The sequence below is a fragment of the Martes martes genome (assembly GCF_963455335.1).
Source record: "Martes martes genome assembly, chromosome: 2".
In the NCBI taxonomy this organism is placed as follows: domain Eukaryota; kingdom Metazoa; phylum Chordata; class Mammalia; order Carnivora; family Mustelidae; genus Martes; species Martes martes.
Window position 1 is genome coordinate 6,455,790 of NC_137889.1, and position 23,964 is coordinate 6,479,753.

Sequence of the window (23,964 nt, forward strand, 5' to 3'; positions counted from 1 at the left end):
ATACTAAAATTTGTATGGAATCAGAAGAGACCCCGAATTGCTAAGGAAATGTTGAAAAACAAAAATAAAACTGGTGGCATCACGTTACCTGATTTCAAGCTTTACTACAAAGCTGTGATCACCAAGACAGCATGGTACTGGCATAAAAACAGACACATGGACCAGTGGAACAGAGTAGAGACCCCAGATATGGACCCTCAACTCTATGGTCAAATAATCTTTGACAAAACAGGAAAAAATATCCAGTGGAAAAAAGACAGTCTCTTCAATAAATGGTGCTGGGAAAACTGGACAGCTATATGTAGAAGAATGAAACTTGACCATTCTCTTACACCATACACAAAGATAAACTCGAAATGGATAAAAGACCTCAACGTGAGACAGGAATCCATCAGAATCCTCGAGGAGAACATAGGGAGTAACCTCTTTGATATCAGCCACAGCAACTTCTTTCAAGATATGTCTCCAAAGGCGAAGGAAACAAAGGCAAAGATGAACTTCTGGGACTTCATCAAGATAAAAAGCTTCTGCACAGCAAAAGAAACAGTCATCAAAACAAAGAGGCAACCCACGGAATGGGAGAAGATATTTGCAAATGACGGTACAGATAAAAGGTTGATATTTTTGTGTTTGTTTTTAAGAAAAACCGTATCCTAAATGTTTTTGTGTGTGAACATTGTACGGAGTTTAAAAAAACACAGCTATCACTTACCGGGGTTACCTCTGGTAGGGGGCAGGTTCTGAGGACGGCAGCATCTGGCTGCTTCAGGCTTCTGGAAGCACAAATCTCAACAAAGAAGTAGCTTAAAGAAATGAAAGAAATCCCCCGCACCCCCACTAGACATAGAAAGAACCCTCCCCCCCCCCAAAAAAAAAGGAGGAGGAGGAGGAGGAAAATTCCTGGCTTGGTCAATCCAGTGACTTAGAAAGGTGATCTAGGCCTTCCCACTTGGCCATTTTCAGCGTGGTTTATGGCCTCATGTGGCTTCAGTAACTCCAGCTGTCCTATTGTCAACATGACGGAGTCCAGCCAATAAGAGGTAATGTTGCTTATGCATTAGTTTATATTAGTGAGGAAAGACTGCCCTCAGTGGACTTATTCCCAGATCCCACTGGCCATGATCAAGTCTAGCCCATGCTTGACCCAGTCCTTTGCAAGGGAAATGAGATCGCCATGATTTGCTTGGACCAATCCTGAGTCTTACCTTGGGCTGGGAAGGGGCCCCTGTCGTGAACACATGGATCTGCACGGTTAGTACCGCCCCCTCTCGCAAAAGAGACTGTGCCCCGCCACTGAGGAGGAAAAGAGAAGAATGAATCTGAAGTATTTAATGTAGGAAAATCCGTTTTACTTTATACCCTCCTGTATCGTTTCAATAATCAACTACTTTTATAACTAGTTTTTTAAATACAGGATAATATCAACGTTAGAAAGATTCTTTCTTGATCTCTAGTTACAGTGACTCACCAAGTTGAGGGATCGTGGTTTTTTCCTTGCAGCCCAACTCGCCATTTTAGCCAAAGCAGATATCTTGGCAGGCTTCCACCTCCGCGTCTTCATCTGCAAAATTAAATGAGACCCTTTCTACCCCCTACCTCAGAGGAACATTAGAAATTACTGGAAGCATTAAACAAAGTTAACCCATGAGTAGGACTGTTGCTTTCATTGTCAGTTTCACAATTTCCTTTCACTTACCCGGCCAGATGAAGGTGCTTAAATGTGATGTCTTACGTTGCATAATTCAAAACTGGTGATGAGTGAAGAGAATTTCATGGCCATATTTAAGTGTATTGTTGGTTCTGTTAATGTTGGCACAAATTTTTTCATCATGAGCTTGTTTTCTGAGTATGAAAACCTAGTGGAAGACGAATTCATTCAACTTTATCAGAGAGGTAGATGGAGGGAGGTATCATTCGCCGCTTCTCACCTCCTGAGCGAGCCCCTCTCCATGCTCTGGGGCGGGTCGTCCTCCCCCATCTGCCACACCGCCCCATGCAGGTTACACTCCCCTGAGGGGCACCCCCTGATCTCTCTTCCCACGTATCTCCCGTCAAAATCCTTAGTTTCTCTGAGCCCACTTCTCTCAAATGTTCAGTTCCATCCTCAGGGAAATAAACTGATTAAAATACTCAAACTATGGATGACAGTTCACCCTGACATCTCCCAGAGGGTATTCACACTTGAAAAGAAGTCCTTGCTAATCTGTAGTTAGTGAAATGTTTGTTTAGAATAAGCAGGCCTTCCCACCGCCCCTTGGGTCAGCCTGCCAACCACAACTTTATCAGAACAAAAAGGAGAACAATTTAACATCCCCGTTTCTGAAATGTTTCCCACCATCTCTGATACTCCTCATCACCGTTTCCACGATGACTCACTGAAAGCAACCTCTGCACACTTCCCACCCCACCCCCCACCACCTCAGGAGTCGGGAAGAGCTCTAGGATCTCTGCTTGATGTCGTTCCATTCTCCCTTTGGCCATCTCCACCAGGGGGCTGGTGGCAGGCGGCTCTCAGGGCCTGGGACCCTCTTGGGACGGTCCGTACTGCCAGGAGCCCTGAAGCACCTCGCCGGTCCGGGCAGGCGGACCGCCTTCCCAACCCTCTCGTTTTCTCTTCCACACTCACCCAATGCCGAAGCTGTTCGCCTCACTCAGCTGAACGGTTGATTCCTTTTCACTGTTTTGGTTTAGAATTTGTAATAATTCAAAAGCCTAACCTTTTGGGGGGAGGGGAGACTATAAATTTGTTTGTAGTTTTACCAAAGGTCAGTTTTATCTGCTCGTGGTCTGTCATTATCATTAGATGTTATGATCTCCCCGGATCCCTAGAATTCAGAATTCATCTGAGAATGTGCAACCTTACCTCAGTCTAGTCTTCTTCCAGAAAAGGAAGTGAACTTCCCAGTGCCCTATTCTACGTAAGGCAATGATGCTGTGCCGTGCTAATCCTCTGTCTCTGCCCCACAGCTGTGCCGCCTGGAGCGTGTTCTCTCTGCGGGTCAGTACCAGGGAACCCTGTTTGCCGGTCAGCCTGTGATGTTCATCAGCCCGGCCAGCAGTCCCCCCAGAGCCAAGCTGAGGGAACTGGTCCTCCTGTGTGGGGGTCAGATCACGCGAATCCCACGCCAGGCCAGCATCTTCATCGGACCCTCCCAAGGAAAGAGGAAGGCGACCACCACGTATCTGTCAGAAACATGGATCTTAGGTAGGACTCTGCGCCCAGGGATGGATGGGGAAGGTGCCTTCTGCTTGTCGTAGCTGCTGGTGTCCCCTTTAGAGCCACTGTTCTGGGGTCCTGGCAGGTTTTTCTGGGGGAAGCATGATGCCCACACCCCTGGCGATGTAGCCTTGGGGCTTCGGGATGGACACTTTGCATCCACACATCTGCCTTAACAGAATCCTATAATCACTATCAGTCACAAGCCAACCCAGACCCTCCTCCTTTTGACTGTCAGCCAAGGTACAGTTTGCAAGGAGAGGAAACCCTGTTAGATGCTACCTACTTTACCTCACTAGCTAGTGTGAAGAGCCAGCCTAGCCACAGCTACCCCAGACCTTAGGGCCTGTCCACCCTCCGCTCGGATTCTCTCTCTCCCGGGTGCCTGGCTCTCTCTGTTTCCAGGGCTGTGGGCCCGTGCCCAGCCGCCAGGACCCGCCCCCTGGTCTCCCACCCCTTTCTCGTGTGCACTGCTCCTGACACTTATTTGTTCGTGTGCTCAGAAAGGTACTCCTTCGTGCGAGAGAAGCTACAGATTTAAAAAAAACAATCGGACATGAACGTCATGTACAAACTAGCATTGATGGCGTCATGGAAAATGCCAGACGCTTCACTCGATTCCCAAGGGCAAGAGCTGGCACGAGCTGGGCTCTGCTTTCCAGGAGGCTGACCATGTGGTGACAGGTGCACTTGTCTGTGACCCCAGTCCTGGGAGAGCCGTGGGGGTCTCCAGGAGGAGTAGGCTAAGCGAGACTGCGACGTGGGATCCACAGGCAGCGAGGACAGCCGGCGGGGTGGGGGAGGCAGGTGGCATGCGTGCGGTGATAGTACTGGACGTGGCAGATGCACTCGGGGATCTGCTTCAGGATAAACCTTCTTGGCCTGTGTTTCATGAAGGTAATAGTTTGCCAGGGCTGTCCTTCAAGTCCCGCAGACCAGGGGGCTTAAACAAGGACTCACTCTCTTGCAGCCTGGAGGCTGGAATCAGAACTGGGTTCTCCTGAAACCTTTTCTTCTTCCACTCTTACTGAATTACTTCCGTGTCAGCACCTGTAGCCGAGATCCCTACCTGGCTCCCGGAGATTCGAGAAGCACATTCTCTCCCTCCTGCTTCCTTGTTCAGGGTCTTCCTCCAGTTTGCCTCCCCTTGTCTCTAAGTCCCAAACTTCTGGCTTCTCTCACCCTTCCTGACAGTATCGTAACAGGTGAGTAGATACTGTGTCCAAGCTGCTTGCATGTACCAAACAGACATTTGACGAATATCTTTTAAATGACTGATGGTCACCCTTTGATGTATTTTAAAAGTATGGCCATCAAGAGTAATTTTTTACTCTCTGGTGCAAAGTAATTTATCTTCTGCCTGGAAATAAATTAAAAAAAAATTCTATGATTTTAGCTACAGTCCAAAAGCCAAGAGGCTGTTTACTCTTTTCTAAATGCCAAGAATATAACCTTCAAAACATCCTATGTTCTGAAACAGAGGTTCTTGTTTTTTTGTTTTTTTTTTTTTTTTGAAAAGCACATGTATCAAAATGACACCAACTGGAAACCAGAATTTTGCTTTATAAAAAATGTCTCATTCGGTTAACGGAACTGTGCACACGATTGATATCAACAGTGTATATCAACAACTAATCTTCACAGCGTCTGCAAACTGTGTACCGTGCACGGGGCCAGCATCTGGGCTGCACGATTATTATTTCCAGGTTAGGGAACTCTGCCGCCCCTTCCTGCTGCCCACGGCTTTTGTGCACAGATCATGCACAGTTCAGCCGCCGGACAAGTTCCTCCCATGGTTTTGCCACTCCGCTCTCCTGCGAGTGGGTTTTTAGGAGGCAAATCTCTACCTGCTTGACCCCAGGGCTTAACTTTCACAACGCCCTGTGGAATTCTCTGGGTTTCAGAGCTGGAGCTGCAGGCCCGGGTTTCTTTCCTCTCCCATAATTCATGTCCTGTTTCTGATTTGTCATTGATTACACCATCTGCGTGTGCCCTTGGCAACTTCCGGGTATTGTGTGTTCTGGAATCCTTGGCTCTCAGCGTGGTGAAATCCTCACCCCTTAGGTGAGTCCCCCGACTCTCTGGCCCCTGCCCCTGTCCGCACCAGGGCGCCTCTGGTGACTTGGGTATTACCACATGCATTTTTCACATGTTTATGAGTTTATACTCTTCTCTTTTTGAATTGAGTGACAATACAATAGCTCCAGCTTTGTGCCAATAATGGAGATTTCACTTATATGTCTCTGCATCTATGCATAGACCCACAAAACACATGGTCCTGAGCATTACGTGTCTTTTCCCATCAGGGCTGTGCCACTGGCTTGCTCTCCGAGCGGGGGCAGAGGCAAACCACCTCTTCTCTCCGCACCCGATGTACTCCTCTGTTACACACGGTGATCACCCCCGCCCTGCTGACTTCCCGCGGCGGTACCTCACAGCCACGGTGGGCACAGTCCACGATCCTGGGTGACCCTATCCACTGACACAGCAACATTTTCTCTTCTGAAGACTTCTCCTTCCCTTGAGCTTCCACAGGGAGCATGTCTAGACAATATTTTATTCCCAAAATGTTGTGCAATTAAAATTTGGAATCAAATCCCTTGTAAGTTAAAATTAAAACCATGTTAAGGCACCGATTTAAAAGAAAGTTATTTAGTTATTTTGTGACAAATTATGAAAAGTGATACTCTAAATTTGTTCCAACTAGAAGATCAGCGTGTAAGAGCGAAGTCACCCTGAGACTTAAGAGTAGTTTGAATCAAGTATTTAAAAGTCTTAAAAAGTAGCTTGTTGTATCCAGTTTCAGATTTGTCATTTGCTTTCCAAAATAAAAGATTCCAAGTGTTTTTTTAGTACCTTTATATTTATTCCTATGTTTTATGGGATCTTTGTTTATGCAGATACAATAAAGTTACAGGGAATGGACAAGCAGATTTTTTTTTTAGCCATTAGAAACCTCTGAGAAGTTTTTTTTTTTGTTTTGTTTTTTGTTTTTTGGCAGAAAGAAAGATGATCACCACTTTAAAAAAAAATTCTCTTTCCCTAAGACCTCCAACATCCTAGCACTGTATTCCTTCAGATAAGCCTTTTCATCCTTCACCATCTGACCCAACATTTATATTTAAAAAAAAAAAAAAAAAAGTAAACTCTTAAATGATTCTTCCAGCATAAGACTTTCTTCTAACCTCCAGCTCTTTCTTTGGGGGACACTGGCCAGGGGTGACAAGGAGCATTCAGCCAGCTTACCCTCCTGGCTGCTGCCTTGTATTGCTGGCATAGAATGGTGTGAATTTATGAAATCTCCAAACAGGGCTCACCATGTGAAATTTAAGCCATGTCTTACTCATCTGCTCCGTGGAGAGTCTCCTTCATGCTGGGTTGCCTTATAACGAGGCCATTTGAACGGTCATGATTATGTTCCCAATTCATTCCCCAGAGTCCATTTTCCCTGAAACAGCAGTATACTTAGGCCAAGATTCTCGATGAATCATTGCACCAGAAGGAGAAATGGGGATTTTTGAGAGAGAAAATACTTGTGGGCACTTGAATATGTATGACAATAAACAGGAAAACAAAAACCAAATTCCCGGCACCAGGAAACAAAATGTCACCTTTACCTGACATTGGAATGGAAGCAAGTTCCAGTAATTTCACTTTCCCCAGCACACCCCTAGAACAGAATTCCCATCTAACATACCAAGAGAGTAAGAGGAGAGAGTCCCCAGTGACTCGACTGGCGTCTTCAGGGAGGGGTTGGAGAGAAGTCGGGAGCCCCGAGACCCCAGTGCATTTGTCACCAGTCTGCAAATTTTTGTGCTGTAGCCCTGACTTTTCACTCTCTCCATCCCCCACATTGGTGTTATCACTGACGGCTGGTTTGGCCTTTCACAGAAGACATATTTCCAGTCTCGGGCGCCCTTTTATTGTCTGGGCTATGTTCAAGTGATAAGACATACATTTTATGCTATTGTGGGAACATAATGTAATATACTCCACAGTGTTGCCAAAGGGGGAAAAAATTAGCCTCTGCATGATTTCCTTATAACTTATAAAAAGCATTTGATTTGACTGTCTCCCCATGTCAATGTTTTCAGGAAAAAGATCTCTGATAGCATGTGGCTAGGCTTTCGCAGGCTAGCCTAGATCATTGTTTCCCTGGATGGCTGACCACGAACTGGGCCTGGAAAAAAGCTCTCGAATGTGGCGTTTTGTGAAAGCGAGGCTGCTCAGGGAGCCTTTGCCCTTAGGGTGCATGATTAAACAGATGATGTCAGGGTTCCTTGAGATCCTTTCTGTCCACACGTTTACTGCAGAGAAGGAACGAGTCACAGGCAGTGAGTGCATGTGCTGAGGAAGAGAAAGGGAAGAACCCGGGGCAGGTCTGCCTGCCCCCTCCTCAGGCCACCGCCTGACACCATCCTCCCCCAGGAGCTCAGCAACTAGTCAGAAAGTGACGGCAGGCTCTTAAGATGCAACCACAGATGACATGATGAATTATTTGTTTTGAGTTGCTCTCAAATGGTTGACATCTACCAGGATAGAAATGAATGGGAATGAAAACAGGTGGAATTCTGTAATTTTGGCATCTCACGTGTTTAAGTTTTAAAAATAAAAATATGACTTAAAAATACATATATACACACATATATGTGTGTGTATGTATGTATATATATTTATATATATAGTTAATTTTTTTAAAAAAGGTGTGAAAAAAAGGTGTGTGTGTATATATATATACACATACATACACACACCTTTTTTTAAAAAAATTAACTGCCAGCTGCTGAAATAGCAAGCATTAACTTGGAGAGATAAGGGGAAGCATGTGCTCAGAAAGTAGATTTCCCCTTAATTGTATTCACTGGTCAACTAGTGGTCCTAGATGGTGACCTTTGAACTTCCCTAACCCGTCTCACTTAGCTTCTCTGTTACATTTATGCCAACTGACCTCTAGTCATCGGATGTGAGCCTCATCGGCGATACAGAAGTTAAGAAGCATCTTGACAAGCGAAGTGGAAAATAAAAGACCCTCACCTCCACCTTACAAGCCAGGGCAGTTTTCAAGCCTCACTTAAAAACAAAAAACAAAGTAGAAGATGACAGTCAGCTGTGTATTCAACTCAGAACGGGAATAGTGTGACCACGGCGACATTTTATATCCACCACCAGAAATGCCATCCTGGGTTTGGGGAGTCCCACTGGCCCCGTGGTGGCCACGCTGGGCATTCGGGTTTGACAGGCTCACAGGACTGTCTTGGGCACAGGTTTGGGGGTGCTCCCCTGTGCAGAGGTGTGTGCTCGAGTGGGAACTCCAGCCCTGCCTTGGGGGCTGGGGGTTAATGGCCATAAAGAAATCCCAGAGCTCAACCCCTGCGTGGGACATGGCCAGCAGCTTAGGCTCTTTGCTTCCAGACCTAGCGTAGTAACACTCTTTACAAGAGGTTTTCGTGTGTCTGTGAAGTATGGGGAGTTTTTCAGTGTTGCACGTTATGCAGTTAGTATTGAGCACCATAGAACCGAAAGCGATGGGCCTTTTGTTATGGACTGAATTGTGCCCCCCAGATCTGAATGCTGATGTGTTGACCCCAGGACCTTGGCATGTGACTGTGTTTGGAGGTCATGGCCCCTCAAGAGGTGATTAAACAGTATCATCGTGGGGGATCCCTGATCTTGGACTGGTATCCTCGTGAGAACACAGGAGACACCAGCAATGTGTGCACAGAGGGAAGGCCACATGAGGACAGAGAAGACAGTGTCTGCAAGCCACGGAGAGAGGCCTCAGGACAAACCAGATCTGCTGGCACCTTGTTCTTGGGTTCCTGGCCTCCCTGGGCTGTGAGATCATAATTCCTATTGTTCAAGCCTCCCAGGGTGGGCTGCTTTATGAACACCCACCGCAGTGAAGGAACACTGCGGGAAACGAGTTCTGAGGTCACAGTAGAGACCTGTGCCTTTATCAAATGAAGGGATCTGAATTTCTCTGCCAGAGCCGCTTGGTGAATTAAAGATCCAGCGTTCCTAGGCACCCTCTTCTCCGTTCAGACTCTTCCTTTGTAAAAAGTAAGATCTTAATGCCACTCCCAGTAAGCGGCATCTCTGCGCAGCCACTAACAGAGGCGCTCAGATGGTTCGTGCGGAAACTGAAGCCGAAGGATCCGGCCTCTGCGTGAAGTGACAAGAAGCAGTTCCCAGTTTGCAGGGGGAGAAAAAATACGTGGATGAAGATCTTATTTTTTTATTCACTTTTTCTTAAATTTTGGTACTTGAGGATGAATGAATACATAGCAATAAATACAGAAGAATGTCGGAGGAAATGAATAATAAAAATGTATCAAATAGTAACAAAATCAAGGCAAAAAAAGGTTTTTGAGAGATGAAAAAGAGTTCTTTGGGGGGAAAAAAACCCATCAGTAGTCAAAAATCCTAGCAGTATCAAGAGGAAGAGAAAAGGTTCCCGCAAACATTCTAGGAACAGAACTGGGCTGCTACTACAGGGACAGTAAGGATATTTAGAAATCAGGAGAGCACGCTGAATAAATTCATACTGGCCATTTTGAAAATAAGATGGACAATTTCTAGAAAAAATATTACCAGAATAAACTCAAGACATAGAAAATCTGAACAATTTCAACCATTTAAAAAACTGAATGATAAACGTATGCCTCTCACCCTCCGTCAAAAAAAGACACCTGCCCGGAGTGACATCTGCAAAATGGTAGACTGAAAAGATACAGGTTTCCGTCTTCCCCACAGAAACACCAAAAAGCCCCCAGACAGAGCTGACTGTCTAAACCAAGTCTGTAGGAGCGGTGCAGAGCAACCAAAGGTTTAGCAGTCAGGCCAAAGGCCAATCAAGCCAAGCCATGTTCAGGGCAGTAGGGAAGCTGTGTAACTCCTACTTGTGCCCCACCATCTCAGTTTCCTCTCCTGGAATGCAGCCTTTATTTGTTCTAACCTGCTTGGGAAATACCAAAGAAACTACTTTTAAAAGCTGCAAGGTAGGCAACAAACACAAAAATAGGTAACAAATCAAAACAAGAAAAACAAAAAGACAACCTTCCATGCATCATGGGACAGAATCAACTGAGTGAAAAGCCAGCCTATGATGGAATGAGAGAGAATGTTTGCTAAAATAAGGGTCGATATCTAAAAAATAGAAAGAATTAATACAGCTCAACAACAACAACAAAAGAACTGATTAAAAAACGGGCCCAAGACTTGACTAGACGTTTCTCCAGAGGAGATATACAAGTGGCCAATAAGCATATGAAAATATGTTCATCATCAAATCATTAGGAAAATGCAGATTAAAATCACCATCAGGTACTACTTGAAACCCGTAAGGATGGCTACCATAAAAACAAAAATCAAGCACTGTTGAGGATATTGGAGAAGCCAGGGTAGGAGACAGTACGGTTGTTCCTCAAAAAATTAAACAGAACTACCTTGTGACCCAGCGATTTTACTTGCAGTTATATACCTCAAAGAATTGAACAAATATTTGCATACGTGTGTTCATAAGAGCACTGTTTACAATAGCCAGAATGTGGAAGTGACTCAAACGTCCATCGGCAGAACAAAATGTGGTCTATACATACAATGGTGTATCATTCAACTGTAAAAAGGAAAGATATTCTGATACATGCTACAAAGTGAATAAACACTAAAAGCATGTTAAGTGAAATAAGCCAGCCACAAAAGGGCAAATATTGTATGATTCCACTTACATGAATTACCTAGAACAGACCAGTCCATAGAGACAGAGCTTATACAGGTTACCAGGGTCTAGGAGGAGGTGGGAATTAGACGGCTGAGTGATTATTTAATGACTGTGGAGATTCTATTTGGGATTATGAGACAATTCTGGAAATGAGTAGTGGTAGTGATCACGTAGCATCGTGAACGTTCTTAACTGGTACACTTAAAAATGGTTAAAATGGAAAATTGCATGTCATGTTTGTATTACTACAGAAAACATTTTCAAGATACTGTTAAAACTGTCTAGGACAGGGGCACCTGGGTGGCTCAGTGGGTTAAAGCCTCTGCCTTCAGCTCAGGTCATGATCCCAGGGTCCTGGGATCGAGCCCTGCATCAGGCTCTCTGCTCAGCAGGGAGCCTGCTTCCTCCTCTCTCTCTCTGCCTACTTGTAATCTCTGCCTGTCATATAAAAATGAATAAAATCTTAAAAAAAAACTGTCTAGGACAGGTAAGACCAAACATTAAAATTACTGCAGACAAAACTAAAGAGGGAAGCTATTCACCTCATTTTATAAGGCTAGCATGATCTTGAACTAATACTACTTAAATTTATATGGATATAGAATTCCAAGATAAAATATTTTGCAAATTAAATTTAGCGATGTGTCAAGAAACATGCAATCAAGTAGGTACTCGTGTACCGTTTGTCTCTCTTTCCACTGGGCAGGACTGGCATTCCTCTGACATCTGTCCTATTGGTCCCATTTTATGGGGTGTTTGAGGATTATTTGTATGATGTGACATTGGAATTTTGGGAATGTGGCTGTCTTCAGATGACAAATGAACTTGGACAGAAGTCGTTTTTCATGTGTGTGTTTACATGTTTGGGCATCTGGAGACATGAGGGGCTCCCTGGACACGGACGTCCTGGCTGCCAGCCACCACGCCGCGGTCAGGTGCTCTTCTGACTCCCGTGTTTGCTCAGCATGCGCACAGGCGCACCACTACACGCACCTCAGTACGGTTTCTCCCGAGCCCATGGGATAATTCCTTACGTGGTGCCAGCATAGAGCACACCGCACCAAGTGGGGGTCGGCCACAGACTAAGTTGTGAAGTCACATTTAGGATTCTGTTTTATTTTCTCTAAATTAAAAACTTGCCTCTTCTCCAGTCAACCTCTCTTATCCACCAGCGAATAAATGAATGAATGAGCGAGTGAGTGAGTGAATGAATGGATAGATGCCCGCATGGACGTGTGGAGTGACATTTGATTTCAGGGTCAAAGAACTCAAATAGAGAAATACATAAAGTCCCCAAACCTTAACAGCTCTTCCTTCAACTACCGTAAAGATGGAAGAGTTTTTTTTTTAATTTTTCAAAAACATAGTTATGTAGAAATAAATGCATATGAACCAATGTATTGTTTGAGGATTTTCTGAGAGACGGAGGGTCACATATTGTTCCTTGAGTTTTTGTTTGACTCTGTCTAGGAGAGCTTCCATTTTAACACAGAAACAGCTACCTCGTTCTTAGCCTTTGGCGGGAGTATAATTACGCCATGCGCTCATGACTGGATGTTTGGGGTGATTTTCTGCTATTATGGACTTTGTATGTTCTAACTGGAACAATTTGAATTCAATTTTAAGAGATCCTTTTGAGCTCCAATCATTCGAGCGCAATCCCAGGCGTGAGAATTTCTTCAAAGCAGATTCGTCTCCGTGACATTGCGGTGCCCTGGCTAATGTGTACTTTCAGTCTTGGCACACGTGGTTGTGCGAGTATTTTACGGCATATGGGTGTCCCCATTTCCCCCCATCCTCACTAGTATTGGACATGACCCATGTTTTCATTATTTGGTGATCTGATGAATTGGACGAATAGATCACGTTACTTAATTCATTGTTCCCTAACTACTAAGTTACAGATGAGTAGGACTGTCTGAGAGAGAGGATCTAGACTTCATGGATGGCCTGTCCTTATCCCTGGCCTATTTTGAAATTAGGCTATTTTTCTTTTTCACACTGTTCCACAGAATGTTTCTAAAATATGGTCCCTAATCTTGGGTTCTAAGTATAAAATTCTCTCAAATGCCCCATCTTTAATTCTGTTTATTGTATATTCTTTGTTACAGAGCTTTTACTATGTAATTATTAATCTCTGTGGATTCAACTTCCATTTTCCCAAGGCACGTGAATTTGGGTTTCACTTAGGAAGGTTGTCTCTACCCCCTGAGCTTTAGAACTAGTCTCCTATCTCCATTAATACTTACATTTCTTTTCTTGTTTATAGCTTATTCATCTGTAATTTATTGCGTGGTGTGAAGGGATTGTACCATCTACTTGTAACTCGCCCATTTGGCACTGATTTTGAATGCCCTTTGACTCATCTGTTAATTTCCCATATATGCAAGGATACGTTTCCAGACTCTCCCGTTGATCCATTTATCTGGTTCTGTGCTAATTACATACTATTTTACTACTGTAATTTTATAGTGTGTTTTGGTATCTAGTATATCAAATCCTCACTATTCCTTTTCTTCAAAATTGTCTTGCTCTGTATTTTTTCTTTCATGTAAACATCAGAATAAGTGTGTTACTTTTTATGTTTGTCACTTTTTTAAAAGAAATATTTGGCATTGTGTTATATTTGATTTTTGATTAATTAGACAAGATTGCCATCTTTTTTGCAATCTTTTCTGGCTTTCAAAAATGACATCCTGTCAGAAATCTTAGGTGTAAAAATTGAATCCACAGAGTTTTACCACCTGGAAGAAAATACGAGTGAAGTGCTTTAAAACAGGGTAAAGGGAAAAGCTTTCTACCTATGGTTCAAAGTTCAGATGCAGTAAAGGATTTACATAATCTGAATGCATACATAAAACTTCTTTGCATAAGAAGAGTCAAAAGGTGAATGACAGAGAAAATATGTACAACACATACCACGAATCAAGGACTAACACTAAAATGTAAATCATGATACTGTCACTTCACTGCATTGTGCAGGGAAGTAAGTGGTTGTGCTTAGTGCTACTGATGGTTGTAAAAGCTGTGTCAGCATATTAATTTTAATGTTATATCATGTATATAATATATAAAACAAGTGTTAGTACCCCTCTCCTCTGAAATTCAGCTCACTGGTTCAGACCTTTTGTGGGGAGGTGCATTTGTCCTGGGCAGGTCCCGACTAAATTCTGGGACACTATCGGGACCTACAACTAAGATGCGCCATTTTGTCTTCCACTGTCTTCCTGTATTCACAGAACAAACCAATTTTTTGACTTTCTCTCTGCTATCGCTTGTTGTTGTGGCATCTTAAGATCCTTCAATATAATTTGTCCATCCCTGTGGACATCCCATAATAGTAATTATTAAGTTAACTGTAACTTAATTTGCAATTCCGTCAGTGTTGCCCACCCACTGCGTTCCTTTCTCATCCTCCCACAAGCAGGGCTGTGAGTGGTACGTTCTCCTGCATCTGTAGCTCGTCCTGGACCAGGGGACTCCTTGTGACTTTGATGAAATGACAGGCCTTCAGACCGACAGGACTTTAGAGCTCACTAGTCCAGCTTCTTCGACGGAAAGATAAAGACCCGAGTAGTAGAAACTGCTTACTAACTCCGTACTCTGCATGAAGTACTCAGCTAGGTAGATAAGCTGGCTACACGGCCTAGAACGTGTTGTGCTGTATGGACAACTTACATAGTTATCCAGACTTTGCCTTGTACCGGAGAGCATTTTCTGTGGCTAGCAGAGATTAGAATTCTGGTCTCTCATGCCACACACTGGCAAACTTCCCAGCCTAATGTAGCCTCTTGCCATGATGGCAACAGCCTACATGTCCAGTATCTATAGGAATATGTGCCTGCTGGGCCCTTAAAATGTGCTAGTGTGACGGGAACTGAATTATTTATTTTACTTTAAGTAGCCACATGTGCTACATTGACGTACAGACAGGGCAGCTCTAAGCCGTGTGAGATTTTAAAAGAGGACCTTGCGTAAATAAAAAGGTTGCTCTTCTGCTGTATGGTTGGCTGTTGTAAACGCTAACCCGCTTTTCTCTTTCTCTAGATTCAATCACTCAGCACGAGGTCTGTGCCTTTGACAACTACCTGTTGCCGCAATGATGGAGCCACCAGTCAGCACCACGGGCTGCTGCCGATAGCTCGCAGAGTTGTCTCTGGACACGGACGTGAGCAAACGCTCAGAGAAGGAATGGACATAGAAGCGATGCCTTTTTATATCATCACATGTGTGCCTTGTGGTTTTTATATAAAGAACCTCCTCAGTTTGCCTTTCTAATGACTGAATTTGTGCTTAAAAGAAGCACTGACCAGCTCTATTCGGGCCTTTTCTATGGAATGCCAATCTTAGTATTTTAATGATGACCATGATTAAAAGGTCACAGAACCTTGGTCATGGAAGCACCATATTGTTAAATAAAGAGTGGGGATTCCTTTAAGTTGTTTTATTACTGAGATCGAAGAACACCTTACGTTTCCTGGTTGGACTCAAAGATCTTTGGACTCAAAGATCTCCACTGACATTTCATATCCTCGACACGAAGGTTATCAATCAGTTATTAGGGTTACTTTTTACCTACTCGAGATTCTTCTCAAAGTAACTAATAAAGACAGGTGTGGGAGTTTTGCAGTAATTAATGCCACTAGAAGAGCCCTGCCTCTCTGGGTTAGTTTATGGTGAGGAGAGAATTACCATCAAGAGATCATGGCCTCCACTGGCTACACAATGCTTGCCGTTCCTTAGAGGAAATTGGCAGTGGGCTGAATCGCATAACACTAACTGGTCACCTTCTAAAGGAGAGAAATGCTAAGTCCTCACAAGGCTGAAGGTGCCACGAAGACTTCCTCCTGGTACTGTTCCCTCCCGTGTGACCCGTTCTTCATCTCTGCTGTAATTCCAGCCTTGATAAATTTCAAGTCTCTCAACAAATTTGCGTAACAGCTTCTACAGTAAACCTTTGAAGAAGGAGATAACAATGTGCAGGGAAAGAAGGGTTTCCTCTTAGTTTTAATATTATATATGCCCCAGACAATCCCCTATTACTCAAGCCCTAAGAACAATGGAGCCTCGGTACAACTCAGCAGGCCTCTGCCCCCTCCTTCCGCATTATAAACCCTATTTCACGATATCCACAGCCACTGTGGGCTTGGCTACTTTGAAGCTCAGGTACTTGGCAGAACTCCCACAACACCAAAGACTCCCAGGAGGCTGATGAAAATTGTGCCGACTCTTGTTGGGGACTGTCCCCTACCCCATCAGCCACAGATGACCACCCAGGCCTGCATCATCAGTGTCAAGTTCTGATTCCTAATGCTGGCCTGCCAGTGGCTGGTTGAGATTCTTTCTAAAAGGTAACATTTTAGGAGGATGCTAATTTGGGTCAGGAATTACACTAAGCATTGTATAGGGGGTACCTTGTTTAATCTCCTAATAATCCTAGAAGTTAGTTGCTACAGGTTGGTAATCCCTTACCTGAAACACAGAGCTAAGAAGTATCTCAGAGCTCTCTATATTTTAATTTTGAAAGGTATGGTGGCTGTCAGCATTTCTATGTGGGATTGTACTGCTGATTACACCTAGAGAAGGCATCAAAGAAAAAGGCATTAAGGCATGTAGATTGGAAATGAAGAAGTAAAACTATTCTCAAAGGTCACTACTACGTGCAGAAAATAATAAGGAATCAAAGATAATATGGAATAAATGAGCAAGGTAAGCAAGATTTACAATCAATATGCAAAACTGAATGGTGCTTCTGTGCACTGCAATAAACAATTCAAAAATGGAATTAAGAATACAATTCCATTTACTATGACAACTAAAAATAAATTCAATAGGAAAAAAACTCAGGAAATGTAAGACATGCATACTGAAACCTATCACTGCTGAGAAAAACGTCAAAATATGCCAAATTTTTGGATTAGAAGACTCAATATTGATGTCAGTTCTCCTCAAATTCATCTGTAGATTAAATGTAATCATCAAAATCTCAGGTGGCTTTTTTGGTTGAGTTTGAAAAGCTGATGCTAAAAATTGATATGAAAATGCAAAGAAACTCTAGTAGACAAACAGTTTTTTAGAAAAAGCTGTGTTGGGAGATTTACTCTGCTGGATTTCAAAATGTACTATAAAATTATAGCAGTCAAGAATTGTGGTGTTGGCATAAAACTGGAATGTAGATCAAGAGAACAAAATAGAGAATCTAAGTATAAATCTTAATATTTATGGACAGTTGATTTTCAACAAAGTGCCAGGCCATGCAATGCAGTAGGATATTCCTTACAACAAATGTCATGGAAAAAGAAAAACAAGAAGAAAAAATGCACTTATATCCTTCACATGCAAAAACAAAAGAAAATATGTGTAGATCCTTATCTCATACCATACACAAAAATTAACTCAAAATGGACCAGAAACCCAGGTCAGGGCTTGCCAACCTCAGCACCACTGACATCCTGAATGAGATCATTCTTTGCTGTTGGAGGGCTGTCCCATGCATTGTAGTACATTTAACACCATCACTGGTCTCTACCTACTAGACACTAGTAATACACTCCACCCAGTTCTGACTATCCAGATGGTCTCCTGGTATTCCAAATGGTCCCCGGAGAGCAAAATTCTCATCTGAGATATTCATAAAACTGACATTATAAAATATCTAGAAGAAACCACAGCAGGAAATCTCTCTCAGATTAGGTTAGGCAAAGATGTCTTAGATATGAAATAGATACTAAAGGCACAATTCACAAATGAATTGGGCCTCAAAGTTCCTTTTTTTTTTTTTTTTGCGTTCTTCAGAAGAAACCATAAGAAAATGAAAAGACAAGCCACAGACTAGAAGAAAATGCAAACCATATATCTAATAAAGCAATTTTATCTAGGCTGTGTAAAGAACTATTCATTAAGAAGATATAAAATGGAAAAAGACATTTCACACAAGAACATACAGAAATGATTATAAACACAAAAAGGGGCTCAACATTATTAGTCATTGGAGAAACAAGCTAAAGGGACAATGAGATACACACATGCCCTCTGGAATGGCTATAACCAAGAATTGTGGCAACACCAATATGTGGAGAGACTAGAACCCTCATATACTGCTGGTGTGACTACAAAAATGGTACAGTCCCTTTGAAACCTGTTTGGCAGTTTCTTTTAAAAAGTAAACCTACAGAAGAAAGAAAGAAAGAGAAAGGAAGAAAGGGAGAGAGAGAGAGAGAGAGAGAGAGAGAAAGAAAAAGAAAAGGAAAGAAAGAAAGAAAATTAAACATACATTACCATATGACCCAGCAACTTCACTCTTAGAGAAATGAAAATGTGTCTACACTAGGAATTGTACACAAATGTTCACAGCAACATTATTCACAACAGCCCCAAACTGGAGGCAATCCATCATTTGAAAAATGGATATGCAAAATGTGTACATACATGCAAAAGATAGCATGCCACAACACAGATCATCCCCAAAGACACACAGCAAGTGAAAGAAGTCAGACTCAAAAGATTACATGTTATAGGATGCTATTTGGATAAAAATGCTAGCGAAGTCAAAACCATAAAGGCAGAAAGACACACGAATGTTTCTGTACTGGGGGTAGGAGTGGGAAGAGACCACTAACATTTGGGGGTGATGTTCTGAAACTGGGTCAGGATTTTTGTTATACAACCACATACACTGACTGAGATTGTTGAATGGCACACTTTCCCCAGGCCAATTTTATGGTGCATAATACATCCTTGAAGCTGTTTAAAAGAAGAAACAGTTGTGTGGCGATTGTGGCATGGTACCTCTCGGATCGCACTTGACAAAGAACCTTCTGTTCCGCTGTAATGAGCACAGTTAGCCGACAGCCTTCAATCACCAACGGTCAGCACCTTGGCCCCATCCTTCCAAGCAAAGGCCTTGTCTTTCTGGGCAGTCAGTCCCCAGCCAAGACCTGAGGCTGATTGGGCTCAGGAACCCAGCGATTCTGCTAATACAAGAATCTGCCAGATGTCCTGAAGGCTTTCCTTATGGGATCCTGCTTCATCCCCCCTGAATTTCTCACAGGAGTTATCCCCAGTAAGACTCTGGCTCTCCTGACTCCTGCCAGGGTCAGCTATCTGGTGGCCCACCCAACACAGAGTACTATGATGCATACAATGCCCCTGTGCAACCCTAGGCCAGCACCCTGTACCTAATATTTCTGCAATGACACATCAATTTAAGTGGGATACCCTAGAACTATTCATAGTCCCATCTATATTCAGGTCAGATTTGCTTCCAATCCATTTACAAAACCTTCTATTTTTCAGACCGTTTGGTCTGAAACCAAACGTTTGGTCTGTGGGGCTCATTATTATCTATGAATACTCTATCTGGACATTACATAACTTGCACAGACTCACATAAAACCATTGATGGAAGAACTGGTGTTTGAATGTCCCTACACAGTACTCCAAACTCACTTGGGCTCAGCAGTGCAACTCTGAGGGTTAGGTGGACTGGTAAGAATCAATTTTAAAATGTTTAGTTAGTGCCCGCCACATGAAGATCACTATTCTAAATGCTGCATATGCTTTGTGTCCAGTAGACATCAATATCCCATGGTCCTTAAACTTGAAATCAAAGTATTTCCAAGAAACCTTAATTAGCAATTACTTCTAGCTTTTTTTTAAAAAAAATAAGAAAGCTATTCAAATGATGTTGCATGAAAGTAACAATAGGTAAAACAGATCACTGATTAAACTCTGATTAAAAATTGGGAGGGGAAGTGGGAAGGTTAGAGATTCTTACCCACGGATCCTGTCCTTCTGCCCCCCAAGAATAAACTCCACTATGTCTCTGCGAGTACTTATGAGAGAGCCCCATCGAGGCCAGTCTTTACTGACAAGGGAGCTGACACCTCCAAAGCCATTCAACTGGCTGAGCAGTAATTCTATGAAAAGAACCTAAACATCAGGAGTCCTTTGCGCCCAAGAGGACAGAAACCAAACTGTCTATACATAAAAGATAGTCAAACACCACATACTGGAAAGATGAATCCCAACTGAGATTTCATCAGATGCAATTAAAGCTTCTTTGTGTTGTGAAAGCCACTCCCATTATTTTGTGTATACACTGCAGCGGTTTTGGACAGAACATTTTCCACTATATGTTATATTAAGTATTACCAACATCTCGTGTTTTTAGAAATGCCATTTAAAGGCTTAAGAGATTTAATTTCCTCATAGAAATTATTACAATAGGGGGACCTGGGTGGTTCAGTTGGTTAAACATCTGACTCCCAGTTTCAGCTCATGTCATGATCTCAAGGGTTGTGAGATCGAGTCCCCCCTGCATCTGGCTGGGTGCTGAGTGGAGACCCTGCTTGGGATTCTCTCCTTCTGCTCCTCCCCGGACTTGTGCAACAGAGGGTGTGCACACTCACACTCTCTCTCTCCAATCAATCAATTTAAAAAAATTATCATCACAATATATTTACTTGTTTACAACTATGCCCTCTACCAATTGTGTTTGAAAAGTTTATGAGAAAATTCTGAGCATATACATTTAAGGAAGGATCTATATAAGTGTTTCTCAAACTTTACAGTGAATTTGAATCATCTGGGGATATCCATAAAAGGCAAATTCTGATTCAGGAGATCTGGGGTGGGATAAGAAATTCTGCATTTCTCAAATGCTCCCAGATGATGTCCTGGAGCTGTTTGAGTAGCAAGGATTTAGAATCCTTGGAGGGCTATTTTAGATTTACATATCATTTACATCTAAATAGGAATTAATGATTTGGGGATTTCAGTGTCTTATTACACAGAACTGCTGTTGCTAGCAGTGTGTTGCAAATATGTTATAAATTTATTACCAAGTTATTTCTTTGAAAATACCTTGGTCAATGACTTTTAAGTCTGATTTAATATTAAAATCAGCTGAGGAGTGACTGTAGAAATGTACAGGCACCAGACAGCACACAGCAATTCTGATTTAACTTGTCTGGGTATCCATGTTTGGGATGTGTGTTTTTCTATTTAGTTTTATGCAATTTCATCACCTCTGAGGTTTGTGTATCCCCTATACAGTGAAAATAGATAATGTCTCTATCTCAGTGATCACTCACATTGCCCCTTTATAACCACACCTGCTTCCCTACCAGCTTCCTCTACTTCCTTAACTCCTGGCAACCACTAACCTGTTTTCCATTTCTGTAACTGGGTCATTTCAAGATTTTTATGTAAATGGAATTGTACAGTATGTAACCTTTTGGCATTGGCTTTTATCACTCACATAATTCTCTGGGAATTCTTCCATATTGTATGTATGAATAGTTGGTTCCTTTTTATTGTTGATCAGTTTTCCAAGGCATGGATGTGCCACAGTTTGTTTAACCATTCACCTCTTGAATAGGGTGAAGATAATGTGAAATGTCTTGGCCCTGTGTGATGTTCATGGATTGACATGACTGGATTATGTGGTACCTGGCTATGTGGTCAAATATTATTCTGGGTGTGTCTGTGAGGACATCTCTGGATGAGATTACCATTTGAATCAGTAGACCAAGTAAAGCCAACTGCCCTCCCCAATGTGAGAGTGCCTCATCCATTCAGTTGAAGGCCTGGACGGAACAAAAAGGTGGGACCTCCTTGAGTTAAGGGGAACTCTTCATGCCTGACTGTCTTGACCTAAGATATTTGTCTTTTTCTGCCTTTGGACTCAAACTGAAACAGTGTCTCTTAGCTTGAATCTTGAGCTTTCCTGCTTTCAAACTGGAACTCACATTCTCTCTTCCGGTTCTACAGCTTACTTTAGCGTTAAAGTGAGAGTAAGGGATGCAAGAAGACATTTCAAGCAAATGGTAACAAGAAACAAAAGCAGATAACTATACAAATATCACACACAACAGACTTGAAAAATGGTATAAGAGACATAGAAGGATAAAGGGATATATCCACCAAGAAGATATGACAGTTATAAATATTTACGTGACCAAGATCTGAGCACCTAAATACATACATAAAGCAAAAACTAATAGAAATAAAAGGAACAATAAACAGCAATATGATAGTAGTTGAGGACTTTAATAGCCCACACTCAACAATGGATAGATCATCCAGACACAGAATCGATAAGAAATCAGATTTAAACAACACTTTAGACCAAATAGAACAGAGAGATACAGAGCACCTATTCAAAAACAGCAAGATATACTTTTTTTTCAAGTGCACATAGAACATTTTCTGCAAGAGACCATGTTTTTGGCCACAAAACAAGCCTTGTAAAATTCAAAAAGACTGAAATCATGCCACATATCTTCTCTGACCACAATGGTATGAAGCTGGAAATCAGTAACAAGAAAACTGAATAATTTATGAACGTGCAGAAATTCAACAACACTCTTCCGAACAACTAATGGATCAGAGAAGAAAGTAAAGGGGAAATAAAGGGTCTTGAGGCAAAGTGGAAACACAACATACCAAAACTTAATGGGATGCTGCAAAAGTGGTTTTAGGAAAGAAGTTCGTAGTAATCATGCCTACATTAGGAAGAAAGACACACACCCCACACACCCTGCCACACACACAAAAACCAAACAATAAAACTATCTCTACATCTTAATGAAATAAAAAGAACAGAGACCAAAGTTAGAAGAAAGAAAATAACACAGAGCAGAAATAAATGAAATCGAGAACAGGAAAACAATACAAATAATTAACCAAATCAAGAGTGTTTGTTGAAGATAAACAAAATGGACAAACTTTTACCTAGACAAACCAAAGAAAAAAAGAAGACCCAAATCAACAAAATTATAAATAAAAAAAGACACATTGAAAACCAATGCCACTGAAATTTAAGGATCATGAGAGGCTGCTATGAACAAGAATACGCCAACAAATTGGACAACCTAGAAATAACAGGAAAATGCTGACAAACATAGAACTCGCCAAAACTGTATCAGGAAGAGATAGAAAATCTGAATAGACCAATTACTGGTAAGGAGACTGAAGCAATAACCAAAATTCTCCCAACACAGAAAAGCCCAGACCAGAGGCTTCATTGGTGAATTTTACCAAACACTTAGGAACTAATGCCAGTTCTTTTCACATTTTTTCAAAAAATTGTACAGCACGGAACACCTTCAATCTCATTTTATGAGGCCAGCGTTACCTTTATACCAAAGCCAGAAAAGGATACTACCAGAAAAGAAACTATAGACCTATATCTCTGGTGAATAGAGATGCCAAAACTCTCAACAAAATACTAACAAACTGAATTCAGTAGCACATGAAAAGGATGATTCACCATGACCAAGTGGGATTCACACCTTGAATGCAAGGGTGACTGAACATATGCAAATCAATCAATGTAATATAGCACACTGATTGGATGAACAAAAAAAAGATCATGTTCATCCCAAAAGACACAGTAAAAGCACATTATAAAATTCAACATACATTCATGATAAAAAATCTTAATAAATTATAGAAGATACATATTTCAACACAATGAAGGCCACGTAGGATAAGCCTACAGCTAACGTTATAGTTAATAATGAAAGGTTGAAAGCTTATTGTCTAAGATCAAAAACAAGACAAGAGTGTCTACTCATACTATTCTTATTCAACATAGTAGAAGTCCATGCCAGAACAGTCAAGCAAACAAAAGACATAAAACGCATCATAATTGTAAAGAAAAAAATGTCCCTATTTGAAGACAACATGATTTTATACAGAGAAAAAACTAAAGAATCCCCCCCCCCGATTTAAACATACAGAACAAGTAGTTTTCCTATATACTGATGACAAATTATCTGAAAAAAGAAATAAACAAAATGATCCCATTTATAAGAGCATCAAAAACAAACACTTAGGAATAAACTTAGCCAAGCAAGTGAAAGTTCTCTACTTGGAAAACTACAAGATATTGATAAAATAAATAGATAAAAAGAACACATTAAAAATTGGAAAGGAATCCTGTATTCTTGTACTGGAAGAATACTGTTAAAATGTCAATATAACCAAAACTATTTAAATAACACATTTTCTAAAGTTTTTA

At 41.9% G+C, this 23,964-nt stretch overlaps 2 protein-coding genes across 3 annotated transcripts in view; one reads left to right on the forward strand and one right to left on the reverse strand.

Annotated features, from left to right (window-relative positions):
- Nucleotides 1-15,373, forward strand: part of MCPH1 (microcephalin 1) — a 248,444-nt gene extending 233,071 nt beyond the window's left edge. Inside the window, exons 13-14 of the mRNA XM_080796602.1 lie at nt 2,968-3,205; nt 14,985-15,373. Coding sequence (XP_080652728.1) covers nt 2,968-3,205; nt 14,985-15,040 — 294 coding nt within the window. The 3' untranslated portion in view covers nt 15,041-15,373. The remainder of the gene's footprint in view (nt 1-2,967; nt 3,206-14,984) is intronic.
- Nucleotides 1-23,964, reverse strand: part of LOC308338486 (uncharacterized protein) — a 188,495-nt gene that overhangs the window by 4,019 nt on the left and 160,512 nt on the right. Inside the window, exons 1-4 of one of the 2 annotated variants that reach the window (XM_080796601.1) lie at nt 1,697-1,830; nt 1,469-1,561; nt 1,206-1,293; nt 713-787 (exon numbers count right to left, since the gene is read on the reverse strand). In XM_080796601.1, coding sequence (XP_080652727.1) covers nt 713-787; nt 1,206-1,293; nt 1,469-1,561 — 256 coding nt within the window. In that variant the 5' untranslated portion in view covers nt 1,697-1,830. Of the gene's footprint in view, nt 1-712; nt 788-1,205; nt 1,294-1,468; nt 1,562-1,696; nt 1,857-23,964 lie in introns of those variants that run through there. The other variant, XM_080796600.1, reaches the window with a different exon arrangement.